This window comes from Protomyctophum bolini (genome assembly GCF_963924005.1).
Source record: "Protomyctophum bolini genome assembly, chromosome: 14".
Taxonomy (NCBI): domain Eukaryota; kingdom Metazoa; phylum Chordata; class Actinopteri; order Myctophiformes; family Myctophidae; genus Protomyctophum; species Protomyctophum bolini.
The window spans coordinates 17249087-17277068 of NC_137875.1; the positions used below are offsets into that span (position 1 = coordinate 17249087).

The 27982-nt window shown below is 41.4% G+C and overlaps 2 protein-coding genes across 2 annotated transcripts; both read right to left on the bottom strand.

Moving 5' to 3' along the window:
• Positions 1-1813: 1813 nt before the first annotated feature.
• On the bottom strand, positions 1814-3750 carry prr18 (proline rich 18). The gene has a single exon (XM_080781855.1). It carries the CDS (start codon positions 3466-3468, stop codon positions 2590-2592), a length of 879 nt encoding a protein of 292 aa, XP_080637981.1. The 5' UTR covers positions 3469-3750; the 3' UTR covers positions 1814-2589.
• A 2527-nt stretch (positions 3751-6277) lies between these two features.
• Positions 6278-27201, bottom strand: sft2d1 (SFT2 domain containing 1). The gene is made up of 8 exons (XM_080782432.1): positions 26989-27201; positions 24807-24893; positions 23083-23168; positions 14716-14797; positions 13019-13054; positions 12537-12595; positions 9661-9690; positions 6278-6993 (listed from the first exon to the last, which is right to left on the bottom strand). Exons 1-8 carry the CDS (start codon positions 27052-27054, stop codon positions 6954-6956), a joined length of 486 nt encoding a protein of 161 aa, XP_080638558.1. The 5' UTR covers positions 27055-27201; the 3' UTR covers positions 6278-6953.
• Positions 27202-27982: the final 781 nt, after the last annotated feature.

Sequence of the window (27982 nt, forward strand, 5' to 3'; positions counted from 1 at the left end):
CTCACTCACACTCACCCGTCCAATGTGTGATTTAAGTTTAGAGTGGCACAGGCTCTCAGTAAAACTTGGTTACCAAGTTACAGAAAACAATGTAGTGTATATACATACCGGTACACACAAACACACGAACGTACACACGTACACACACACACACACACACACACATACACACACACACACACACACACACACGATGCAGAATGTTCGCTGTGGCAAGTTGGTAAACTGGCGAGTTCTTTGGTATCCTTTGTGACAGCCATATACTGTATATTTTAATGTGTGTTTAATTTGGGTGTTTAATCTAACATAATAAACCTTTTAGTCCAACTGTTATTCTGCTATTTACTTTTATGAACACGTTGCCTCGCTGTTAGTTCAAAGGTCTTTCTGCCAATGGTGGAAGAAGTACATATAGACTGGATTCGAGTAAAGGTAGCAAAACCATTGTGTAAAAATACTTTTTACAAGTAAAAGTCCTGCATTTGTAAGTTTACTTATGTCAAAGCACAAACACATTAGTATAAGAAATTACTGAAAATAGCATAATCATATCTATCATGTTATTAGACTATAATAACCATTTAAGCCCAGCTATTCGAAAATATCTACAAGCTCACAATTGTGAGCTTGTAGATCGGCTATTTTCGAATAAATGCAAGTAGATTTTTGAAAGATATTGAAGATATATAGTCATAATTCTACCTAACTGCTAAGTAACTAAAGCTAACACTGTTTACCTCTGCGATGTACTGGAGTCAGGCACCTGCAGAGGGCCTTCCCATGCAACATCCGTGGCCCTGAAACATATCATATTTTAATGTTTACATGACTAATGAGAACGTATTGCTTATTTTACTGTCCAATGACATGGGCCAAGTTATTGTGGAACAGTTTGCTGCATTAGCGTCAGACATCCAATGTAGGCCTACTACATTTCTGGTGTGAAATGGCACGAGGGACCCCCACAAAAAGACCACCCCAAAAATCTCTATGCACACATGTGCCCTTTTCTGGGGTTTGGGCACCTGCCCCCTCAGTGATATTTGCACGGCCCTTATAGAGTAGATGTATTAAGTGTCAAGAATGGAAATACTCAAGTTAAGTAAAAGTACCTTGTGATATGGATTCTTCTGAGTCTGAAATAAAGAGTGAATTGAATTGAACACCTTGAAATGATACATAAGTACAGTACTTGACTACATGTAATGAATAATTATTCTCTCTTCGGGTCTGCTTTCTTTGCAGCAGGAATGGATAATTTAAAACTGCTTTGGAAAGGTTGATTGACAGGTCATTTAGATGCTTCTGTACACAGTATAGTGTTCCAAGTTCCTTGGCTGATAAGTGTCAACGAAAGTGCAATGTTTACACCGTAAAATCCTGAGTATTAATGTGTGCATTTGTAACTTGAGTGTACAAATGGACCCTTAATGGTCCATCCATTTGATTACATTCACTCTCAAGAGTTAAATTAAGTTAGTATTTGGGTTATTACATTAGCAAGAGCAACACAGAACAGAGCAGATAGCCAGTAGACATTGTGAAATCAACAGTTAATATAGGCATATCACAACCTCCAAACCTGAAGAGGCAGGTCTCTGATTGTCAAACATAATTTTACCAAGAGTAGATTATTAACTTCCTTAGTGGAAGACAACTCTATATTTTTGTATGTCAAGAACCATAATAAATTTGGCCTCTGACCCCCGGGCCCCATCCCCATCTGAAAATATTTTGTGCCAGGGACTCAACAAGGTAAAATTGTTAAAATGTTTCATAAATATTATTTTTTTCAACGATTTCTTGGAAATAGCAGATCTACACGCTCACCGGCTCACGTGTTGCATCATGACATGTAGGCTTGTACTGTAGATCAGCTGATTAAAATGATTTTGAGGTGGATATTCACTTGCAACGCCCTCAAGGACCCCTGGGTGTCCCCCAACACTTTGAGAAAAACTGCTCTGTCCAACTGAAGTCAAGTATACGGTAGTCAAGTATAGCCTACTGCAAATCACAAACAAATTTCACAAAAAATATTTCAGAAGGCTCATTGACACTTGCATAGATTAAAACATTTTACTTTCAAGTGACTTAGTGACATAAAAATGTCAGCAAAAAGGTACAGTACAAATATTCCGCATAATATTAAATAGGCCTAGTGGAAAAGAGATTATTCTCTAGTCTCTACAAAAGATATAAAATGACGGTCTCAATTTTGCTCCAAAAGAAAGGCGCGTGAACCCCGTTGCCGTTGACAGCTATTGTTCTCCGACACAAAGGAACGTTTCCAGCGCTCCGCGGGCGCGCGCACGGCATTCCTTCACTGAAACGACTGGTTGAAAAAAAAAAAAAAAAAAGTACAGTACATTAAAGTACCCATTTCAAACTTCGCCAAATAAAGGCTACACCGAATAACACCCGCAGAGCAATTAACATCCCCGTGCGTGCACGAGTTTGGCTATTTATGCGCTTCGTTCCGTTCACCATCAGCCTGTGGCATCAGAGTCAAATAAACATCGAGTCAAGACTTATGTAGGCTATAAATAAATATATATATGCGTGTGTCAATGTGAGGTATGGTATCGATCAGCATCCTTTAACGTGCGGCAGTGCGCAAAGTTTGTCGGCCTTTCCAAACGCCGCGGCGCTCTCGACCCCTTTGAGCCACTCTTTGCACTTCCTCACCACCGTCTCGTCCACGTCGCCATCCTCCTCCTCGTACTCCACGTCGTCGTACTTGTACTGGTCGTTGAGCAGCGAGATCTTCACGATGGCGGTGATGTCCGGCTGCTCCTCCGCGGAGCCGGACGGCTGCTTGTTGCTGCTGGCCACGGGGATCCCGCTCCGGTGCTGCTGCGCTCCACCTCCGTGCGTCTTTTTGGACGAGGACGACGAAGGGAACACCCGCCTGTGCCTGAAGTCTCCGGCGCCCGGCGCGCAGCACGTCTTCTGTTGCTTGTTATTAGCGGTCCTTTGCTTCTCTAGGTTGCGCTTCTGAATGACGAGAATAGCTTCGGGCGTGAGGCTGAGGGTGAACTGGATGTCCGGCGGATCCTTGCCGAGGGAGCCCCGCGACGAAGACTGCCTGCTGCTCCGGCGAGACGCGGAGGACTCCTCCATGGAGCTGGAGAGTGCCAAGGCGTCACAAGAAGAGTCCTGAGGTTTGGGGACAGTCAACCAGGGGTTACCACCACCGCGACGAGCCTCCTGGCCGGCAGCTACTAGCCCCCGAGTAGTAGTAGTATTAGTAGGAGAAGGCTTCGTTTTGTGTTGCTGGGGTTTTCGACCCAGATTCTTGAAATTGGCTGATGTCCAAGACGCGGACAGCTTTTCAGAGAAGTGCTTTATTTCTTCTTCTCCCGGTTTGCTTTTAAGGAGTTCGGGCTGTGGAGCTTTCTTTCTCCTGAACAGCTCCCTGCCAGGGGAAGAGATCCGCTGGTGGAGGTTGATCGGTGGAAAAGGCATATTCTCGGGGTTGCGAATAAGAATTGGTGTATGAAAAAAAGCTGCAGTCCTCAAAGTGCAAAGTTGAAAAGTTCATGCAAAGAGACGAGGACATAATTCATGATGATCTGACGGTCCAGAAGTGCACCCGTTGTCCTCTCAGTCACTCATCATACGCACTAGTGTAAGTGTAGTGCCACTGATGACAGTGACTCATTGTGACAGAGCCCTCAGAGCATACTAAAGCCTGCGTTTTTGGTTTTACCCCATTGGCTGGGAGGCGTGGCCAAGCTGCTAAACAAAGCCGAGAAATAAATGAAAGCACATGGATGGGATGACGTAGTTTCATTATTTTCACACTATCGAGTCGATATATAAAGTTCTCTTTGAAGAAACAATATGATTACCGGGTAACTATAAAAGTCTCCTATAGAAGCCAAGCAAAAACCCAGTGCTAGTGTTAGTTCAGTTCAGGAACAATTCCATTCTTCCATATGGTTTTGGCATTTGGCAGTTCTATCTACAGTACAGACTCCAGAGTAAACCTGCATGGCATAATTTAATAATTCAAAGAATTGAAGAAATTACACAAATCGCGGTGATTAGGGCATATATCTCATACTGTTAGTCTCTCTCTGGCCACGTTTCAAAGTCAAGAAGGGTAAGATAAAATTAAATATTTTGATATGATCAATATGTTGTTCCATTTAGACAACACTCAGTTATGGTGGGGGTCCTTGAAAAAAATAAATAGTGTATGTGTAGTGTATAGAGAAATCAATAAATAGCCATTTACACACTGCAGATCCTTTTATTTGTTATTGCCTGAGGAGGTTTATGATCGGAGGGGGGATAAATAGTTTGACAATTTGGTCAATCAAATGACAAGCCTAAACATTCACATCACTTTTTTAACAAGTTACATCACAAAATAGCTTACAATCACAAGTCAAAAAATATATATTACAATGTTACGCACAAATCCTTTGTTGCTCTACAAAGGGACACAACAGTATTATATTAAAAGAAGGCCAGTGGTACATTTAAGTAACTTGAAATTAAATTTGAGTTACTGACATTACATTAGTTTAACCTCCTCTACGTATTAACATCATTTTAACACAATAGTGTAGAATTACATAAATAGGAAACTCTAGAAAAATAGGGAGTGCTTGTATGGAACTTCCTCTGGCAATACATCTTCAGTCATTCTAATTAGTAGTTCACCCAAAAATGTATTTTATCAATTACACACCCCAAGCCTTGAATTCATGGAGATTGTTTTTGTTGCAAAAGTCCTAAGCCAATAAATTGATGACCAAGACAGTATAGTCTCCTATTGACCCAATCATCAAATTAGCGTCTTAGTAATAGGTGAGTGAATACTCCCCTCTATCCATCCATCCATCAATCCGACAATGTACGAGAATCCATAGTACGAGAATCAAACAAACACGTCTTGACGGTCTGATGATAAACAAACTGTCAACACGGTTACCGGAAAATCCTTGCAAGTCACGCGCCAAAATAAAGAACAAAAACTGAAGTAGGGGGCTTGGCCAGGAATTCTGTGTATACACATAGCTTTTTAAGAATTTCTGCTTTTGTTCAGCCAATGGAGAGCGAGTAAACCAAGAGCAGAAGAAAGATATATAACTCATGGAATCCTAACTACGACATTGTGGCACACTGCCTATAGTTCATATTAATTTGTGGTGCACTGAATCAGGAGTGTTTGGAGTGAGTCAATGCATTGGCATAGCAGCACTCTGCTCTGATTGAATAAACAGTGGGTTATATCACCAGGAAACTGTTGGCAGAGCTCAGAAACATTGCCCAACCATCAAATAAATTCACTGGAAGGAAGGTTAAGAAACTTCAACTAACACCCCTTCAATTAAGAGAACAAAGCCTTGAATTATTGTGTCCCTTGAAACTGATGGTGTGTGATCTTTTTGTTTCTCGATTTGTTGTTTTTCTGCCAATGTTTGAACAAGTACGACTGAAAGGAGATTTTGTTCAGGATAATCCACAGTCACAGTATAGGACCATCAAATGAAACTATGCAGGGGTCGTATATGAGGCAGAGGGGAGGTAACTAATATTAAATAAAATGTGGCGAATGTGTGAACAAACAAACAAAGATTCATGCCGTTCATGCTTTTTTTTAGCAGGCCTGGAGAAACCCCTTAATCCATTTAGGACTGAGGCCGATTCTAAAAACGCTTTCTAAATCCTGACCTACATTTTTCTGAGAAACTTCAAATATGTATTAAAAAATACAAAAATATTGCTATACTGTACATAGCAACAAGAACCCCAACAAGAACCTCAAAAGGGGTTCCCGTCTTGAAAGATTAAAAAAATAAGTAAAATCCAAAAGGGGTTCCCATCCTAAATGCTACAACAAGACTTAAGTGAATAAGTATAGACCACAGGTCTTAAATCCTTTGACTGTAAAGCAAAACAACATCATGGTCCAAGACTGACCACAAGGTCATCCAAGGTATTTGACATCATGGAAGAACACATTTTTGCAGTAACACAAGGAACTATGTATGTGATCATAAGCATGGCAGATGGGGGTGGGCTGTAATGTATGTTCCCGGGGTTGTCATGACAACTGCATCCTCAGAGGCTATGGCTATGCCATCATGCTGAAGCAGAAGCAACATGGGAAATCCTATGCAGGCTATGGTAGATTATCAGGTCACGTCAAAATCACAACGCTCACAAAGGCGGAATGGACCAAGTCATTATTGCATTGGTTGGCCATTAAATATATATATATTTTTAATGCAGGTGATCTGTGCGTATGTAGGGGTGGGGGTTGAGATATTAACACGTGGCAGAGCTATAGACAGACTATTAATGCAGGTGATCTGTGCGTATGTAGGGGTGGGGGTTGAGATATTAACATGTGGCAGAGCTATAGACAGACTATGTGGTTCTTTGCTTCTTTGGCTGATCAAACCTCAATATCATGAATCTATGATAAACTCCAGTGTATTATCAGCTTGTTTGTGCTTCACTGAACACATTGACCGATAGAAATATCAATTTACATAAACATGCATGTGTAGTCATTGTGTTACTGTACATAGTGGACATACAAATGCATGAAGTAGAAAGGCAATTGTGTTGTATTTTACAGGCACTGCAAAGCAAACTTGATGTCCCTGCCCTTGAATGGTACAAAATGGCCAAGAAACCAATAGCAATATCTTTTTAAAACATATTAAGCGTTAAAAGTCGTCTTGCTGACAACCAAAGCAATACACAGCTGATGTGTTATGATTGTAGCCACAGAAAACAATCTAGTTAATGGCTAAATTAATTGCAAAAGTGAGAATTCACAGTTTGATAACAGCAATGTTAAGAATGTAGAGAGATAGCGTATAAAACAATTTAGATATATATATATAGATTTGTTTTTTACAGAGCCACTGAGCTTGCAGTTTGCATACTGGGACCGGTCTTCATGTGAAACCAAGGACTCAGCCTTTCTAACTCAGACAGGTAGTAAAGCATTTCATCACAGCATCCCTGTAAAGACAAAGACACATGAATAGCAATTAAAAAAAAAGATAAACGGGCAAAATAGTTCTAATTATGCTGGCATTCGACCATATATTTGCTGAAGCAAAGTCAGTTTCTGTCATGCAGACACAAGTGAAGATGACACAACTCATTTTGTCCAAGGGCTAGGGAGAGGCTCATCATGAATAAGTAAGCGTGTTTTGGCTGGGAGGCAGCAGCACATGCTACCTCTTTCAAGGTGCTGTGCATTGACGGACGGCACAAGGCAAGCCATCGCTAAGTTAGTCTTGTTTAGCCAGACAACTATTCCACAATCTCTGAATGCTATATATAGTCTGGAACTACACCTCCCAAATCAGAGTAATCCGTTTGTCATTTCGGTTCACAAAAAGATATTTTAAAATATCTTTAGAGCTTTCTTTTTTTATTTCCATTTTGGCTAAGCAGCAAGCCATATATATGCTTTGAGCCATATATGCTTTGAGACATATTTTTATTTATATTAGGATAAATTTAGACAACTGTAAAGACGAAATGGAAGTGGGGAGGAGGCTCCACCGCTTTATATTTTACTCATGATAGAGCTTCCGTTGCTCCAGACTGTATGACGGAAGTATTTGAAAATTGCAAGAGGCAGTCTGGCAACGCGAGACTATCGCCAAGGCAACGCCAGACAGCTGCCTCTTCCATTCCTTTCATTGTTGCCATTACCATTGCCATCACCATCAGTGTGTTGCTATGCAGACTTTGCCTGCCACACTCAAAATTCAGTGGAGGAGGTGTGAACCCACTCAAGGTTAAAAGGAGAGCCGACCGTAGCCAAACCCAGGAGGAGGGGGTTGGTCGATAAGACTGGTGACTCACACCTACACCTTCACCTGATTTGTGCTTTCATAATTCATAGTACATTACACAAATATCCAACCTCAGCATTCTCCTTTTTGCCATTACTTAAAATACCCAAAGATTCACTCTCGATCGTCATTTGAGGTGCGGCTTTTTTCGCTTCCAAAACCACAGTATGAAAAATCAGTAATTAGATGTGTGCAAATTCTGAAGAAATATCAAAATGACTGCTCTGTCTGCCAGAGGATCACTTGCAGTAGGTTTTAACATGGTGTGTGTGGATGGCAGGTCTTAAATAGAGTTAATGGGGTAAAATACATCAACTCCCCAATGACCTGTGGTGCTGTGGCTAACTAGATGTCACAGTTTGACTGAGCATGGGCAGGGATCATTTATACTCGCATCGTTGTGAGCTTGTAGATCAGCTACTTTCAGTGCGTGACACCCTCACATGGTAAAGTATAAATCAACTGTTTATGCTAGCTATTCTATTTACCTCTGTGAAATAATAACATGAAAAACAGACAAAAAACAGCTAAATAATCCAATCCCAACTAAATTAAAAAAATGGATTAGTGCAAGGGGTTTAAGGCAAGAGGAAAATGCTAAACCGTTGTTGACAAAGAAACAAACGAAACGAAAAGGAATCACGTGTAAACGTGTAACCCACAGCGTTTTTAAAACAGTCAACAACATATGGCAAAATTGTACACTTCTCTGTATAGATTTGGACTTTGGGAGGTTAGCAGCACAGACATTGGTCTTTGTCTGGACTGTGTTAGCATCTGGGCTGGGGGAGGGGTAATGAGGGATGTTGTGGGACGACTCTCAGCTGTCAGAATGAATTAAAGCATACACGTACATGGGCAACTGGCGGGCCCCACCCTCACTTAATGCGGCCTGCAGGTTAATATCAAAATACTGAGGGGTATCTCACTCAGGTGCCGGGGACATATGGCTTGATTTAGACGGACGGAAAAGCAACATTTTGAGGACTTTTTTTATTTTTACTTTTCAAATGATTACAATCAATTTCTTGAATGCCAATACGGGGATCATAAAAACCTGACCCTCAGTCCACTTCAAGATTCATAAAAGAATTGTGTGCTCCAGTGCCTCTGAACGTTTGTGAATATGTGTGACAGAATTTGAAAGGGGAATTCTGTTTTCATCTTCACCTAGCTGATTGCTGCCCAAGTGGTAAGACAAGCAGTTTAGGGCTAGGGATGAGTGTCATGCTTAGAGACACCTCATCACATTGCTGGGGCCAGGAATCGAACCTGGAAACTTCTGTTTCCCAAGTGGCCTCTATACCATTCAGCTATGGCCCCTCTCCTCCTCCATATATAGATTAGATTACACAACTACACGTATTGTATGTCCTCAGAGAGGAAAAACCTTCCCAGCGCACATAAAGTGAACATTATGCAAGCCAAAACACTCAAGTTTTGACTATACAGTGCCATTTACGCTCAGAATGTTATTTTGACTTTTTGTGCATCCAAACAAATGGCCATATAAGGCTAAAGCACTGAGGGTGTGAAGTAACATGCTGCCATTTGGGTGACCAGGGATGGCCAGTGACGTGACGTCTGTCTATTCCTAGCACGGGATTACGACCACGTGTTGAAGACAAACAGCACGGTGCTTAGCAGTAAACACAAACATGTTTTCATTCAAGGATTGCCTCGACGTATAATTTCCCAAGTTACATTTGTGGGCATGTGACTGACAGTGTCACTTATTTACGTTTGGCATTTGGATTCACAGTAGTGGCAACCATGGTCACTGGGCTCAAACACTAATGCTGCTGCTGTGCTGTCTTACCTGGCGAAGGGAATGTATGAGATGCTATACCTGAAAAGGAACAAAGAAAGAAGAGTCAGTGCACCTGTCTTTTTCCTATTCTCACAAACAAGACAAGATCTAAATAGATAAAATGCACTAAAAATACACTTGTACAACATTGAAAGACCAATGTAGTCATATTAAAGGCTTTCTCAGTGTGCTTTCTCAATACTTAAGGCATGACCAAAACCCATGCCATATACAAATCATGAAGAATGCTTAAAATGTTGTTTAGGTACATGGCTTTAGCTTGCCCAAAACAGTAACATTACCCTGTAGCATCGGTCTCTTTCTCTAACAAAGGCATTTTGATGATTAACACAAAAAGCGTAAACATGTTCTTTATTGAGGCAACATCAACAAAATGAAAAGGATTAGTCATTAACCCCAGCATCGTTGACAGACGTGCAACAGAGGATTAAATCATCAACAACAAGGCTAATGTGTTCAGCCTGGCTCTTTTAACATTTAACACAAGCCTGGGTTTGTATCTCATTGACTTGCACAATTTTTGGATTTGCTTTTTGGACTTAACTAACTAAATAAACTATAGAACATTCTAAAGGGTTAAAAAAGGACAATGCTCAAGCTGTGAACAGTGCATCAGAAACAAGAACATATGGAATGGACAATTTGATAAACACTGGATCACCTCATTAAACACATTTTAAATTATGAACTGAACTACAGGGATAACCAAGGATTACACTAAATGTAATAAAGACATTGTGTTTATTAGTCTTGTGTTGACTGTGATTACAACCACGGTATAGCCAAAACGACGATGCCAAATCAATCCCTTCAAGCATCCCAGATATTTGAAACATGTAGGCATGTAGTACAATAAATGAATAATTAACTGCGTATGGCTGCCCTCTCATTCAACCATCACACAGCGCAGGCACTGCTCTTCTACTCCGTAGATGTGGGAATGAGCAGGCAGTGTGGTAATAATTACAAGGCTGAGGTAATGGAAGGTCCTGGGTACCGCACAGTGTAGGGTTTGGCAAGTTACAGCCGTAATGTTCCATATCACAAACGATAAATACGTATTATGAACATAATTATATATTATATGTTGTATATCGTTTGGTATCCAGGTTAACAGAGACAGGTGCGTCTGTATGAAAATGGACCGTGTCCTTGACTAGGCTTGAATGTGCAATTGTGGTTGCCAAGGTGATGCTTCATACTCTCACAGTACAGTCAGAGTGAGAGAGTACACCGTGTACATTCTAGCAGCAAAGTTAAGGCCAATCATGTCTTGTCCAATGACGCAGGTTTCCGCTGCCCAGAGAGACCATCCATTATGTTCCACTTGAGCTGCTGGAGGTACGTGTTCTCATACAGAAAGTCTTTGTTGCCGCTGTGCAAATATGCTCACATTAACAAATACACTCACTGACACGCCAAGACACATCACCAGCTGGACCTTTTTATTTGCTGCCGTGCTGCAAGTCGACCCCACTAACCTACAAGGTGTCAATCAGTACTATCCAGCACTAGTTGGCAAGGTAACAATCCACAAATGACAGGAAATTATGTCCACCCTGACATCCCTTTTTCTCCCAAGCAATAAAGTGAAAGGTGACGCAGCTCATCGTCACTAAACTAAACACAGGTACCTAAACCAAACGTCAAATCATTAAAATGTTCATAAATACTAGGGAAATCCTAAGCCAATCAAATTTCTAATACCACTAAATACTAATTTCCAATTATACTAACAGTAAGATGCCCTGAGGCGAGAAGCGACCTCGCCCTAAGGGCAAGGTCGCGTGCACGTATCCGCCTGGGTGGCGGCAGACTGCTGGACGAGCGCTGGCGCTTTGGCATTGGGGGTCAGATCAACATATGGAATGAATTCTTTACTGGCCATATATGGAACGTGCCTTGAGTGTACAGGGTTTGATGAGGTCAGATCAACATATGGATTGTCAGAACAGGTAGGACGGGTGGGGAGGATCAACATATGGACTGTCAGAACAGGTCAGCTCCATATATTGAGATCTAAGGGTTTAAGGTCAGATGTCATCTTATCAAGGGTTAGATGAGGTCAGTGTCGTGATCTTCATAAATGGAGATGGCCATATATGGTGGTGTGACGTGTCACGAGCGTGACCATATATGGAGGTGTGATGTGACGAGGCGTGACAATATATGGAGGCATGTCCAACCAACTGACGGGAGATGCAAGTTTTCATAGTAAATGCGACCTAGAGTCACAATAATGATAAACTATATGGCACTTCATACTGTAGTTCCTTACTGATAAGTTTAACTAATTGATAAGCTATCAACAACATACCGTTATAATATTCAAAACATTCAAAGGTAGCTTTTACTCCTCAGACCTAGCATGTGCATGAGACCCAAAGTGTGCACTACAGTTCGGGCAGCGGTGGCCGAACGGTTTGCTGAGCGGTCTTGATATCGGAAGGTCGCTAGTTCGTATCCCCGGAACGGCACGTTAAAATTACCACTGCTGAAGTGCCCTTGAGCAAGGCACTGAACCCCTACCATGAAATGTTCTATGAGCAGGGCCTGGCTGTAAACAAGTTATTGAGCTTAGTCCAGTTACCCTGGGTAAACATGGTCACTTTGCTTTGCTTTCAAGTTTAACCATTTACAGGATTTAGGCCAAGCATGTGCCCAGGGCAGAAAATCAGATTAGCTTATAATTAGCCAAATTATCTCAAGTCATTGACACATAATATAAGCTGAGGCAGCTGGACTAAAGATAGTTACAGTTTTCTGTGAATGCATCTTGATTTGAATGGTCTGGTATCATTGACAAAATAATTGTTAGGCAACTGTGCTACGGTGCAAACATTGCTGAGGGAGGTAACACTTACCATGTCATTGCCAAGAACTGCAGAATACAGAAGATGAGAGCCAACAACTTTTTGTCCCACTGTGCAAAGAAATACAAAACAGATGTGATGTGAAAATCTCTGCAGCAACCCAATGCCAATACATACAGTATAGAGGTGCTCTAATCGATCGGCCACAGATTTTAAATTTAAATTTAAATCAAACGCTTTTCACTCCAAATAACTTGATCAGTAATTTTCCCGATCTGGAGAAACATGTTTTATACCAGTTAAGTGGTATGAAAGTCAATCAGATATATAGTATAATATCACTTTGTATCTTTGTGACAGGCCTAAACATTCTTCGCTTCCTCCCCACACAGAAAGCAACAGTTTTGACATTTAATCATTTGGGAAATATTTGAAATTTCCCTTTACGCACAAGATCGGTATCGGCTGATCAGGAGCACCCCTAGATATATACCTACATAGTCCAACCTATTTCAGTCCATATATTTACTTACCCAAAACGCTGCACAGAGTGTCAAGGCAAGGCAGAGCTGGAGGGTGAAAAAAAAGTAAATATCTGGCAAGCTTGCACAACAATACAAAACTCACAAGATGAAAAATAATAATGAATTGCATTTTTATAGCGCTCAAGTGCTCAAAGTGCTTTACAATGGTTCATTCATTCATACATTGGGAGGTGAAGCGGCGAAAAGTCAACGCCAGCGTCCTCACTTCCCACATTCACACACCAATGGTGGCAAGCTCACACCGACAAACTCATTGGAGGCAATGTAGGGTTCAGTGTCTTGAACCAAGGACACTTCGACATGTGGACATGATGAGCCGAGATTCGAACCGCCAACTCATGGATCATTGGACGACCTGCTCTACCTCCTGAGCCATAGCCGCCCTAAAAATGTAGTGTAAACACCTTTGTTATATGTGAACCGCAGAAAACACCCGACCAAAAGGCATTAACTGCCTCCACAAAAAACGGAAACATGCCCCCCCAAAAAAAGACACCAGGTTCAAAGTGGGTAATACCACAAGGATTCCAAATCTTATAATCGGGTATGCACACTCAAAGGTTAGCCAGCCGCAGGCCTCCGGCTAAGGAGTAAGTCAATAAAGATGACAATAAACTGGAGCCTCACTTAATCCAGGGTTTAAGACAAATGGAACACAGAAAAATTCCATGTTGTGTCTGCTCACACATGACATGTCGACTGTCATGGATAGAGTAAGTAAGCAATGCAGGAGGTAAACTCTCAATCAAAATGTTGGGTATTGCTTTTGACACGAGCTAGCTATGAGCGGCTGGTTCCCTTCCTCGACACATAACATATATACCAGACCAGCAAGTGTGTCACCAGCAAAGCCTCACACCTTTTGGGGGGCATGCTCCCCATTGTAACCCAATGCCATTTGGAAAAAAAAAGAGATTACCTTACCGTATATCATTTGACAGCTTTATTTTTTAATAACATTCTATTATTCTGTGTACTCTGTGTATTGTCTGTTCCTCCAGATTTATTGATAAACAAGCACACAGATAGATAAATAGATTAGATACCCCTCGATTAGATTAAATAAAAAAGATTACCGGTAAATAAACCCGGAGGAACAGATGTCAACAAAACGCACGTCATGCAGACGTAATCTGACGTGACGTCAGCAGGTCGGAAAAGATACGCTGGCATTAAAACATCTTGCGTTATTAACAAATACTCATCATAGACAATGGCATGGTCCCTAACAGTGCCACAAAGCAGTCCGTTCATCTTGTCCTCAGTACTGACAGATTCAGTTCCCTACTGACAAATACGGTACTAAATAGTATTAAAAGTGGTTATTTGGATCAGAATCATATATCATCCCTTATTTTGGTGCTACAGAACCTGTTTTAAGGGTGCTACATAGCACCTGTCTTAAATGCGTACAGCACCTGTCTTAAACGTGCTACATAGCACCTTTGTCTAATTCTGCTAAATCAAAAACCATTAAAAAGGTGCCAAAACTAAACAAGAACCACACATGGGTTTTGAATGGCGGCGGTGCTATATTGCACCTCAACCATCCCAAATAACTGCTGAAGAACCCTGTAAGAATGTTGTCACATTTTTTTTGTTTCTTTTGTTCACCCTACAGCTACAAAGGACGATTTACAGAGATCTTAACAGTAACTAAAATGGAAGAAAAATTATGTATTTACCAGCATCACAATGGTGGCTATCAGTCTTGTTGGTTCAAACATGCGCTTTAACTGTTTTAATGGTCCCATCAGGAAGCAGGTGCTTGAAATGTAACAGAAAAAGTCATTAGTTACACATAAAACATGTAGAAATGTAAAACATATCCGCAGCAGTAAGTTTAACCCATTGAGACAAATGCCTTCTAAATCCTGACAGTTTTCTGAAAAACCCATGTTTCTGTGTCATTCGTTCTCAGCAAAGATTAGTTCAAAATGTTCGCTCTGAAAGAATATATTCAAACATTTGGACCCACATTTTCACGATTTTTCAAAAATAGCAGACCTAAGAACTCGTAGCGCGGCACTCGGTGCCGTGCTATGAGCTTGTAGATCTGCTATTTTTCAACAGCTACAACGTAATGCTTAAAACACCAAAAGGGGTTCCTGCGTTACTTTTAACAGTATTCCGTTACGTTATATTACTGCAATTAAAAAGTATTCTGTTACATTAGTCACAGGGGTGCTCAAAAGGTAGAGTGCGATCTATCAGTAGATCACAAAGGCTGTGCCGGTAGATCACAGGGTAACAAGAACACTCGGCGGATTTACCCTTTTTGCCGACTTCTCAAGACAAGTCGGCAAACCGTGGAGAATATTCGGCAGACTCTTAAGAAGATTCGCCGCGCGACGACTCATCTTCAGATTCTGCCGAATATTCTCCACGTTTCGGGGCACTTTCAGCAGCTGCAGCTGCAAGTTTCTGAATGTTAGCTACTGCTAGCTACTGTGCTAGCCCCCTGGCTGCCTGCTGTAGCCAGGGGGGTGGAGCTGGGTGGACCGCAGTGTTTGTTTACAATAAAGTTTCAATAGTTGTCACTGTACAATACTTTACAGTTGTCATGTTGCACACAATCAATTTGGTCATAGCAGCCGCTGAGCCGCCTGTAGCCTCTCCTCTCCAAGCAGCAGCCCACAGTGCCTGCACCGTGAGACCGCAGTGAGAACGCTATAGCATTGCAAGAAGCTAAGGCTTAGCTGCTAAGCTAACACAACACCAGCCATGGTGGTGGTGATGTTAGCTTAGCGTAGCGTAGCTTGCTGCTGCTTGGCTGTTCAACTTCACTTCATCTCTGCCTATAATTTTTTCTTATTGTTACCCTGACACCGGAGCTGCAAAAACAGACAGATCTACAAGCTCTACAATCTCAACTATCAAACTCCAGCTAGTCCCACTCCTCTGAACTCCAGGCTGCATGAACAGTGCTCGAGCGCTCAGTTTTCTGCCCCCCTCAATGTCGCAAATCTTGCGCATTCACTTCAACTTCAATGGCACTTCTGCACAGCGCAGCAATAGCTTTGCTTTGCGCTTGCGTTAGTCAAAACTAAAAGCGAGTGACAGTGAGACGAGCATGTCGACCGTAGCAATGAATGGAGACCTATTTGGAATGATTAAATCCATTATTGGCCTGGAGAAAGTTACAGCCGCTCCGCCTCCTCCTCCTCCCTGGCACGGTACAATTAGCCATGTGCTATATGACGTTTTGTTTACCCTGCGAGGGACTCTCTATATGGGCACACTTGTGAAAGCTGAATGCTTTTGCATGCTTTTATTGATCTGCTGTCTGATCAGCGTGCATGATCATCATGCAGTAGCTAGATGCGCGCTCCAGTGCCGAGATTTCTTCCCGTTTCGGCGACTCTTCGTCACTTTCCGTCCGAGTTCTCAGACAGAACTCGGACCGGAAAGTGACGAAGAGTCGGCGAAAGGGGAAGAAATCTCGGCAAAGATGAAGAAGAGTCGGCGACCCGAGTTCTCCAGTATTCGATCACAGACCATGGCCGTAAAAAATATAATGTAAATGTAAAGAACTGCCACTTAATGACACCTGGTGCAACCTATACGTTGTACTACCTTTGATGCCGGCACGCTCTCTGTGTCTCATCAGCTATTGCTATACATTAAAAAAGAATGAATCAGAATTTGAAGGTTTTCAGAAACCTTAGGTCAGGCTCTAGAAGGCGTTCCCAGATTTGGCCTCAGGCATCAATGGGTTAAGGTGACTTAAAAGGGCCTCTCAGCTCAAATCCATGTTGTGGATTAAATAATCTTCCAAAAATGAAGGATTGACAACGTTTTATTGAAAGATCATGATCATAATAGACTGGTGTGCTAGACCTGTCCTCTCTCCATGCCCTCGCAGGAGCCAAATGGCACCCCTGGGCTCAAGCCTTTTCCAACTCCCTTCTCAGACCATTCTTATAGTACACTCTTAGAGATCCTATACTAAATGGTCATATAAGGATATATTCTAAAGATAAGAGCGACACACAAATAGTTACACAAGTACACATGCGTTGACATAGTGATAGTGAGCATGAAGAAGTCAGGTCAGCTGTTAGATTGACAGCTGCAGTTAGAATGAGTACATTGATGCTGTGAAAAGTGTCTCAACTGAGATTGACAAATATAAATACATTATATTTGGCAATCTATGGTCTTGAAGATGACCTATTGAATATGGTAGATTACAATGGTGATTACAGTCAGTTACAGTCAGACTGCAAAGCAGGTCACTCATTTTTGTCTAACACGCACAACGATGTTGTTGCTTGCAGCATTTCACATCTCGGTTGACAGAGAGATCATTCATTCAGGAAACGCAAATGTGTTTTCCTTTGTGGCAACAGAAAAAACAGGAACGTGATATGCTTATAGCTTTGTCTAAAAAACAAGATGTGATTTGTCGTCCAGCCGACAAAGGTGGAGGCCTATGTGTACTAAATAGAACAGATTATGTCAATGAAGCTCTGTCTCAACTTTCTAACACTTCTTACTATGTCAAATTAGACAAAGATCCTACACCTTCCTATAAGAAGGAAATAGACAACTTCCTCCAGGATTCATTGCTGGAGGGTTGTATAACTCCGGCAGAGTGCAAATTTCTAACCAAAGACAAACCCTCTGTCCCTCTATTTTACTGTGTTCCAAAAATTCACAAATCTCTTTCTCACCCTCCAGGCAGACCCATAGTGGCTTCTAATGACAGCCTTACAGAGCCCCTCTCTCAGTTTGTTGATCGCCACATGAGACCCATTGTAACCAAATTGCCCTCTTATTTAAGAGACACAGGAGACTTCATACAACAACTTTCAGAGGTAAATATTCTCAATTCCACTGCCAATATTATTTTGGCTACCCTTGATGTGGTCTCCCTATACACTAATATCCCCCATGATCTAGGCACAGAGTCATTAAGATTCTATTTAGACTTAAGGGATGAATTGACACCTCCAACTAACTTTCTGGTAGAAATGACATCCATGATTTTACACAAAAACTATTTTCTATTTGAGAACTCCTATCATCTCCAACTGCAGGGGGCACCAATGGGCTCAGTATTCAGTCCAGATTATGCAGGCATTGCCTTGGGCTTCCTTGAACACAATTCAGTGTGGCACAACAATCCTTATGCCCACAATATGTTGTTATTTAAGAGATACATTGATGATATTATCCTTATCTGGCAAGGTACTGAGGAAGAGCTTCATAGCTTTGTGTCCTACCTGAACAATCTGGCACCTACCATTAAATTCAACATGGAATTCAGCAAACATGAAATTCCATTTCTAGACACCCGTGTACTTTTTCAGGATGGCAAATTGTCCACCACTCTGTACACCAAACCAACAGACAAGAATAGTCTTTTACATGCCACCAGTGCACATCCCTCTGCTCTAAAGAAAGGTTTACCATATTCTCAATTCCTCAGACTGAAACGAATCTGTAACAGTCAGTCAGATTTTGAAAAAGAGAGAGACATCATGTACAGAAACTTTGTTGATAGAGGGTACCCCAGAAAATGGCTTGACTCTGCTTTAACTAAATTAAATAATCCTAACCAGGTTGCAAAGACCAAAAAGAAACACTCATGTGCCTGCATCACTACTTATAATCCTTTGAGCAATGATATACGTAGCATCATAGAGAAACACTGGCATGTTTTGTCAGCTGATCCTGAAGGTGCTAAAGTGTTTACTGACCCTCCTCTTTTCTCTCATTATAGATCTCAAAGCATCAGAGACGTGAAAGCAGACTGCTATATACCCCCCCAGCAACACACGGGCGGTTGGATGGAGTCACCGGCTTCTACCCTTGTCTACATTGCGTGGCCTGTAAAAACTCCAAGAAAACTAACACATTTACTAGTGCAGTTACTAACAAACAATACACTATCAGACAATTTGTAAATTGTAGTTCCTCTAATGTAGTCTACATGATTACATGTAAATGTAATCTGCAGTACGTAGGCAAAACATCCAGGGCAGTCCGCACACGCATCATAGAACACATGAGTGCCATCAGACGCAAGGACATAAAATCTCCTGTCGCCAGACACTTCAATGAAGCCGGTCACTCCATAGCAGATCTGTCTTACACAGTTATTGATCAAGTTAAGAAATCTAGAAGAGGGGGTGATTTAGACACCAAACTCCTCCAAACTGAATCTAGATGGATTTTTTAATTTAAAGTCTGTCAATCCAGGTGGCTTGAATGAAGATCTCTCCCTCCAGTGCTACCTATAGAGTAAAAAGTTATATTCAAAAAGTGATTATATAAGTCTGTCAACATGTGATGTATGCAATATTTTTGTTTCATATATAACTTTGATTTTGTATATTTATCTCTTCTGTAATGTCCACGCCCACAATCTGGTGATGTCACCAATTAGTAATGCACAGCACCTCAGCTGTATTATTTGGAAGCTGTTTAAAAGCAAGTTCTTTGTCTGTAAAAAACCATAGCACTGACGAAGGTCTGAGGACCGAAAACGTTTTGCTTTTTAATCTCACCATGAGCACAGAGCACCATGAGCACAGCATCTTAAAATAAAAGAAAATATATTTTTCCAAGTCTCAAGTCTAAGGAGTTTTACTTCTTTGTTTATACGGTGAGCGAGTCTTTTCCTGTCAAAGTTCCAACAGAAAAAACAGGGAAATATAGGTCTTAAATGTAACTAAGAAACGCCATTGTTTTGGGAAAAGGTAACGAAATAACTGATTAATCCAATTGCAAAACAATCCGTTAGGTTACTCCCTTAACCAAAAAAGTATTCTGTTACAGTAACGCCGTTATTTTTAACGCCATTACCCCCAACACTGGTCATGGTACACAGTAATAATCATGAGTACTCGATGACACATTCAAAACCACGATCAACAACTCCACTGCAGTTTCTTAATACCCAGGTTGAAGAATCGCAGGTATGACGTCAGCAACAGAGTAAAAAACACAGGCTATCTCCATCTAGCCAGAAAGTGCTGAGTAGGGCTGAGTGGGCTGCTGTCTGTTCAGAGTGTACATTACAGCATGGTGTGCAGAGTTCTGTGTGAGGGCTGTCAAGTGCTCAGGGCGAAAGACACAGTAATGATATGGACTCTCACACGGCAGATTACTGATTTGGCTGTGGGAGTGTGGGCCATTACATCAGTGCGTCTAAAGGCTCATTCATAGTCTGGATTTTCGGTGGTGAGGTGACCACCGGAGCTGAAATAACGTTGAGCGGTGGTGAGTAAAAACAGAGAGAAGGGCTGGGGCAGTGGTTTTCTCTTCACCGCGGCTCGTGACGTCATGTTGTAGTTCGATGGTCACCTCACCACCGAAAATCCAGACTATGTATGAGCTTTAACCATCACTGACTTTAGCTGTGAGGAAGTTAGACGTCAAAATAGGGTCAGAGTAATCCACATTTGGTTCAACATCTCCAAAAAGTGAATGCCTACGGTCCTATATCTACAGTATACCCCAGTAGTGAATGCCTACGGTCCTATATCTACAGTATACCCCAGTAGTGAATGCCTACGGCCCTATATCTACAGTATACCCCAGTAGTGAATGCCTACGGTCCTATATCTACAGTATACCCCAGTAGTGAATGCCTACGGTCCTATATCTACAGTATACCCCAGTAGTGAATGTCTACGGTCCTATATCTACAGTATACCCCAGTAGTGAATGCCTACGGTCCTATATCTACAGTATACCCCAGTAGTGAATGTCTACGGTCCTATATCTACAGTATACCCCAGTAGTGAATGCCTACGGTCCTATATCTACAGTATACCCCAGTAGGAAGCAGGCCAAACTTCATAAAAACTCTATAAACAATGAACTTGCACAAAATGCTTAATATTATTTCAGGCAGAAACCTTATTATTCCATCTTGTCATGCTTTTTCAAAAATGTATGGCCCGTTTAATCTTTTGTCGCGCATCTAGAACCTCACAACATGCCACGATACATTGAATTGTGAGCTTGTAGAAAATATTTCTTTGTAGAAACTATTTCATTCTGTGTGTTTTGTGTTTGACTCATGTCTCTGATACAGCCTTCCTGAGACAGTCAGTGGTGAAACTATCTGGCTTTTTATAATGATCTTCTCATTCCAAGTCACTGACGTGCTCAAAGCCCTAAAACACAACACTGTTATGTCTTTGAAGCAGTAACCAGGGGTTTGGAAACCCAAGGTGACCCAGTTTGTCATTGTCTTGTGTGTCTGTCAACATATTACTGGTAGATCTATGACACTTGAGACAAAGAAATACTGCCCCCTGCTGGAAACAATACCACCGTCAATGAACAGTCAACAATGGAAAACACTATGTGGTTTGTCACAGCATCTGAGGTCCAAAGTAGATGGTACAATCTGGTGTCTGCATTTATAGTCAAATGCAAGCTGCTAATGTCATGAGATAATGAGAATTGTCTGAAGTTGCTTAAGAATAAACATGTCATAGAAAAATAATCACATCACACACACAATAGACGCAAAGTAGTATCTAAAAACTAAATATAATAAATATTAAAAATAAATAAATAACAGATGTCTGTACACTGTATAGGATGTGAAACCTCCCAATTCCAGGAGGATCCTAAGGTTACGGTCTACTCTGTCTATGAATGGCACACTTCCAAGGAACTATTTAAATTGAGTAAAAATACTTGTCAATTTCAGCTTCCCACAGCATACTTTAAAATCACACCCGTGTGAACTGAGTGGTGCAACTCCGTGTGGGGGCCCCCGGAACTTCCAGACCCACAGGAACACATGCGCCCAGGGTGCCAGCCCGGTTCCGGCGAGCCGGACATAGTCACATAGGTTGGGATGCGTACTAAGATTAGACCCGCCAACAGACCGACATGCGGGAACAATGGTCAGAATACCACTCAAACTGCGCTGCTCCCATTCTTGCGGTTATGTTTAAGTTAGGGTTAGAGATAGGTTGTCGATGCACCCAAAAATGTAACAATTTGATATGGTTTTGTAATACAGTATATACTTTGGTGGGATTCACTCAAATCTGAGACGTGTTGCAATTGTTCTGAAACAAGACTGAGACTGAGTGTAATGGTGTGACTCCCATATGGATCTTAAACGTCATGTGGCGTACGTCGTCTGTCATCTGTAACTTCAATACCTTGATTGATGTCTGATCCTAAATTTGGGCAAGGTTTCAGCCCGATCTGAATGATTGAATGAATTGAATTGAATGATTGAAGTCCAGACCCACAACACCAGAGGGAGTGCAACAAACCCAGTACAACCCAGATTCAGCACAAACAAGGGGCTAAATTATTTTCACTCCTATGCCACCAAAATGTGGAACGCCCTACCAACAGTCAAAGGGCTGTCAAAGGGCACCTACGGACGGCTGCAATTCGAAACTGGCCCCCGTAAAATTTGAATCCCCCCCCACCCCTTTCTCCCCTCACTGTATATGTTTCTTTTCCCTTTTTAGCTCCTTTATGATGAATTCCTGTTTTGTTCTTTGGCTATATAGAAGTGTCTATTTGTACGTCTCTAAATGTTTTGATGTATTGAACAAGGTGGACCCTCTTGTAAACAAGTGTAATGCTTTATTGGGTCATCCACTCGCAGTTAACTCAATGTCTGCCAAGGACTTAATTAACTTATTTTTTATCAACAGTCTTTGTATTGAGTTGTGCTTGAAATGTACTGTAATTGCAAACTGTTAATAAATATTTAAATCAATCAATTCACTATCATTAAAAACGTATACTGTAAGTATGTGGGGAAAAAATAGTTGAAGTAATTCCTTGGCCTCCTGGCGGTCTGCTCATAAATGTGATGCTGATAAACATAATCTTTAAGATTAGCCACCACAGACAGTCAGACAGACACAAATATGGATTCCCCAAAATAAAGTGTTAACTTTAGAGTTACGTGTACATGTCCTAATATCAGCAGCACTGAATTTGTCCTTGTCCTAATATTTATTTGAATATCATGATAATGTCCCACACAGGATGGAAATGTACTATCTATGTATTATGTACTATGTAATATCTGCTTCAGGTAGCAGTCTTACCTGGAGAGTGCTGCGAGGTTCCCGATAGTGTAGAAGACAGCAAAGAGCTTAATGCCGGCTTTGGGCAAGAACAATAAGGCTGAACCCTGGTAAAACAGAAAATAAAGACATGTCATATTGTCATTACATTCCAACCAGATGCAACTTTTAACTAACCTCATCTTGGATAATTTTATACAATCATTTCACTATCAAACTCTTCACTTTCTTTAAGTTTCTAGACATTTGATTATGACAGTGATAATGACAGAACATGGGCTCCCCCTGGTGCCAAAGCTCTGTAAAGCCAATTCCTGGATACCATTTAAAAGACCACTTCAACCTATCTTCATATAATATGTCCTCACTAATAATCATGATAAAATGGCACGATTTTTGAGTGGTGCAACCCTCTTACGGAGCTGTGTGTGTGGCTGGGTGCCTGGGTGGGTATGAGCACGAAAACAGCATGGTTGTTTTTCACCACCTGTGAGCAACCTAACACACACACACACACACACACACAAACACACACGCACATATTAACTGTATATATGATGATTTCGGGTGTGCCAGTACAGTACAGTACAGTAGAGGGTATAGTAGAGGGACCCCCACAAGGTCGGTAACTATGTCATTTCTCAACCGTTTCAGACGTGGGGCGGCTCGCTGGAATCAGCCGGCACCCCGGCCGTGGTCCTGTGGGTCTATAACTTCCGGGGACCCCCACATGGAGTTGCACCACTCACTTCAAATGGGTGTGATTTTTTTCTCATAAGAGGGCTGTGGGCAGTTTAGAAACCGTCCTCCAGTGACATCACTATTAGGCAGATTTTAACAAGATTATTTTACAAAAATGTTTTGAAGCCAACGTGAGAACGATGGCTTCTATTTTCGCAATGCAACTTTTCAGGACTAGGGACCGACTAGGGACCGTTTCTATTAGCTTGTATTCCCCATCGATGATGTCACTGGAGGACGGTTTCTGAACTGCCCACAGCCCTCCTATGAGACACAGACCGAGTAGAAACAAATTGCAACATTTTTTTCATGATTATTTATTAGTGAGGACCTATTATATGAAGATAGGTTGAAAAGTGGTCCTTTAACTCTAATTTACAGAACAATCAGGGGGTAAACTTGGATATGGCAGATGAAATTGACAGCACTGTCAGCATAAAAAAGGCTTCAACGCCCTCCCAAGCACTTAAAGGGTTAGGTAGTTCCGGGCATTTGATGGGAGACGGGGTAACACTGGGTTGAGTATTTCCTACAGATTTAGTCCAAAGATCTGAACTAACCCTTTAAGCCCTAGTAGGGCTAGGGAGGCCATATGGGGTTTGAATGTGTACAAGTGTGAATTATCAGCATGCAGTGGCTTCTGTCTGTTATCAGTGGAATAGGGCCAACTGTCCAACTGTCTTACTCTTATGTGGCCGACTACCCATTTGTGTCGAATGTCAGCAACAGAGGTTTTGCCAATTTTAGCTAATTGATTGAATCTACATTATTCTCCAAGTCCAAATCCAAGATTTATATTCATAAACATTAAATAGCATTTAGCCGTTATGGGACAAATTAAGAGGCAGTGGGAAAACGTGTATGGGTTTGACCTAAACCTAAACTACTAATATATATATTTATTTATTTTCAAGCGATAAAGAGGATCCATTTGAAAAGCATGTTGGCAAAGTGACTGCTGTGTGTGGCAAAGTATAAAAGCTTTAGAAAACACCAAGACTCACTAATATCGAGCACAGGATGCCTCCAGCAAAGCATATGACAAACCATTTCACCCTGGTGCTGTAGCTGAGTGTGGTAGAATCAAGGACCTGGTGAGAGAACAATGAGAGGATGTCACAATGACCCACAGAAATACCCCACCAAACAACACACGTGGACTTCCTATTGATGACGTGTACAACTGCCAAGGGTGGACACACATTATTTTAAAACACACACACACACACACACACACACACACACACACACACACACAATAAGCCTGTGATGGCCATTTTGTGGTATGTGCTGCAGATTATTGAGTATGTATAAAACATGAGATTGGACAGTGAATATTGTATATAATAATAAGTGAAGACACTACAGTTGATTTGCATGCACTGTAATGTTTGATGTTTTATTTTGCGGTGATTCACGATATGCGAGCTGTACGTTTTTAAATGTGGACCCCCAAGAAGATTTGCGGTCTATTATAACTTTAGGCTTTAGGCACAGGTCTGATTGGGATCCAAAAAAAAGAAATCCTATACTGTATAACCATGATAACTCTAAGATGTCTGTAAATAAATAAAATAGACGAATAGGTGAATATGAAACCAACCGGAGGACATTATATATGCAGACAGTGGCTAACAGATGAAAGGTTTCATAGAAGGAATAGAGCTCATTCCAGGGGGGCAGTCAGACAGATATTTTGTGAAGCCACTAAGGAAATGAAAGTTCATATAATGGCCTGTTGTGGCGCTGTCATTGGACCCAGAAAAACCCATAGCCCCATAGAAGTCCATGTATTACTGTCCACTGTATTACCTTAATAAACATGGTCATGAATACTTTCTTCTTCCAGTCACTAGTTTAAAGTCTCATTTCTAATGTCATAATATTCTTTTTGGAAAATTATGGTCCCATTAATTAAAAAATTACCATAAAGTTGCGTATGTTCTGAGGGGCGTGGCTACCGTTACAGTCTATGATAGGGATTCCCCTCCCACTCAAGTCAGAATAAAAACCAAGGGAGAAGAAGGGGGGAAGTCCCGCCTCGTTGTCTGGGCCAGCCAATGGCCAGCTGGACCAAAACGGATCTAGAAAGATGGCGACTTCCATTGCAAGGACTGACAGGCTTCATTTTACGTTCATGTTAGACCCAGGGAACGCTTTGTCCATATTTTTTACAGTCTATGGCTCATTCCCTAAAGCTGCTCAGTTCTAACATCTAGCATATTCTTTTTGGTATGCTGCACACACACAAGGGAGTAAGGGACTAAATTAATTTCACTCCTATGCCACCAAAATGTGGAACGCCCTACCAACAGTCATTAAGACATGCAAATCCCTTGACTCCTTCAAAACTGCTCTCAAAGGGCACCTACGGACAGCTGCAATTCAAAACTGGCCCCCGTAAATTCTGAATCCCTCACCCACCCCTGTTCCCCCTCACTGTATATGCCTGTATATTGCCTTTTTACCTCCTGTGATGATTTCCTTTTGACTATATAGTCGTACATCTAAATGTTTTGATGAATTGAAAATGGTGGGCCCTAGCCCACCCTATTGTAAACAAATGTGATGCTTTATGGTGTTGTCCACTCACTGTTAGTTTTTGTATTGAGTTGTACTTGAAATGTACTGTAATTCTGCAAACTGTTAATAAATCAATCAATCAAAACACATTTAAAGTAGTGATATTCAGATGAACTCATCACAAACATGAGTCAATATCTTACCTCATTTCCTCCTTCTCATGAAAGCATGTAAAAAGTGGCAACACACAGACAAGTGAAATTGATTGGAATGGTTAGCCTAACTATTGATAAGTTAAAGTGATTAGAAAGAAGAGAGAGTGGAGAACTCATGACAGGCCTTCTGACAACTCGATGGGATTGGGAGATCAAAGAAAGTATAATAGCAAAGCTCATAACTGTGCTGATCAAGTTAAGTCTCATGGACATACTTTCTTGACGTGTCTGCACAAAAATACATACTTTTTTTGTTTGAATAAAAAGAACAAAGTTAGTTTAGCGACCAAATAAATAATACACATTTGACGCTATACAAACGGAATTCAATCTTAGCAATGTGCAACCAAACTTCTCCAGACTCTGAGCTAAATTATGTAGCTTGCTGGACCGTTAAAGTTAGTTAATGATGCTAACTGTTGACATAGCAGAACTAGCATTACATTACCTGTGCTGTCAGACCCAACTCTTCGTTCTCTTCCTGGCCGCTTAATACACGACGAAGCTTGTCCATCGTTAAAACTGTTTAGCTCTGCCTTTATACCTATTAATTCTTATTTAATTATATCGAATGATCTAAATTCACCAAAATATAAAGTAAACCGTGACTGCGAGCAGTGTGCTCGCATCAGCACAACATTCGCTTCCTCCTGGCTTCCGGGGGTGTTGTTGAACTGTCCAGAGATCAGTTTCGCTGTATCTCGCTGGCTGTGCCTCGTCATCGGCGAGGAAGCCGCGAGACCGACCGCAGATCAGCTTAGCCGAGCAGCGCCCCGAAGAATCGCCGATCTACAAGCTCACAACGTGACGCGTCCGCGCCGCGGCGTCGCGTTGTGAGCGTGTAGATCGGCGATTTTAGCGTGCGACACCGTCGGACGTACGACGGACGAGAAATATTGTCTATGGCTTGGGCCCTGAACATGAAGTCAAGACTGTCAACATTATATTAATTAAAGCCAATAATATTAATAGCATTAACAAATAATAATACATAAAATTTATATAGCGCTTTTCTTATAGTACCCAACGTCGCCCTTACTCGCTTTACAAACAAACAAGACAAAATAAACAACTTTATTGGTAGAGAAAGTTAAAAATGTACGTGTTGCTGGACTGTGGACACTCTAGTCTTTGTAATGAGACACATTTTCGTGTCTTGCTTGCATTGTATTACACGAGATAGCCTAAAGGTAATATGGACACACGAGATAGCCTAAAGGTAATATGGACACTTTTCCTGAAACCCCTATTTTTCTTATTATTATTATTAGCTTAAAGCTATTATGGTTATTGTATGGGTCCAGGGCATAGACATGTCACTGTGGTATATTTAGATGCTTTGTCGCCATCCCGTGGACGTGCGAAAAGAAGGCAGTCAATTTATCACATGATGAAGGTGCACTCGGTGCACTCCAGACAGTATACTATTGAGTACTAGTACT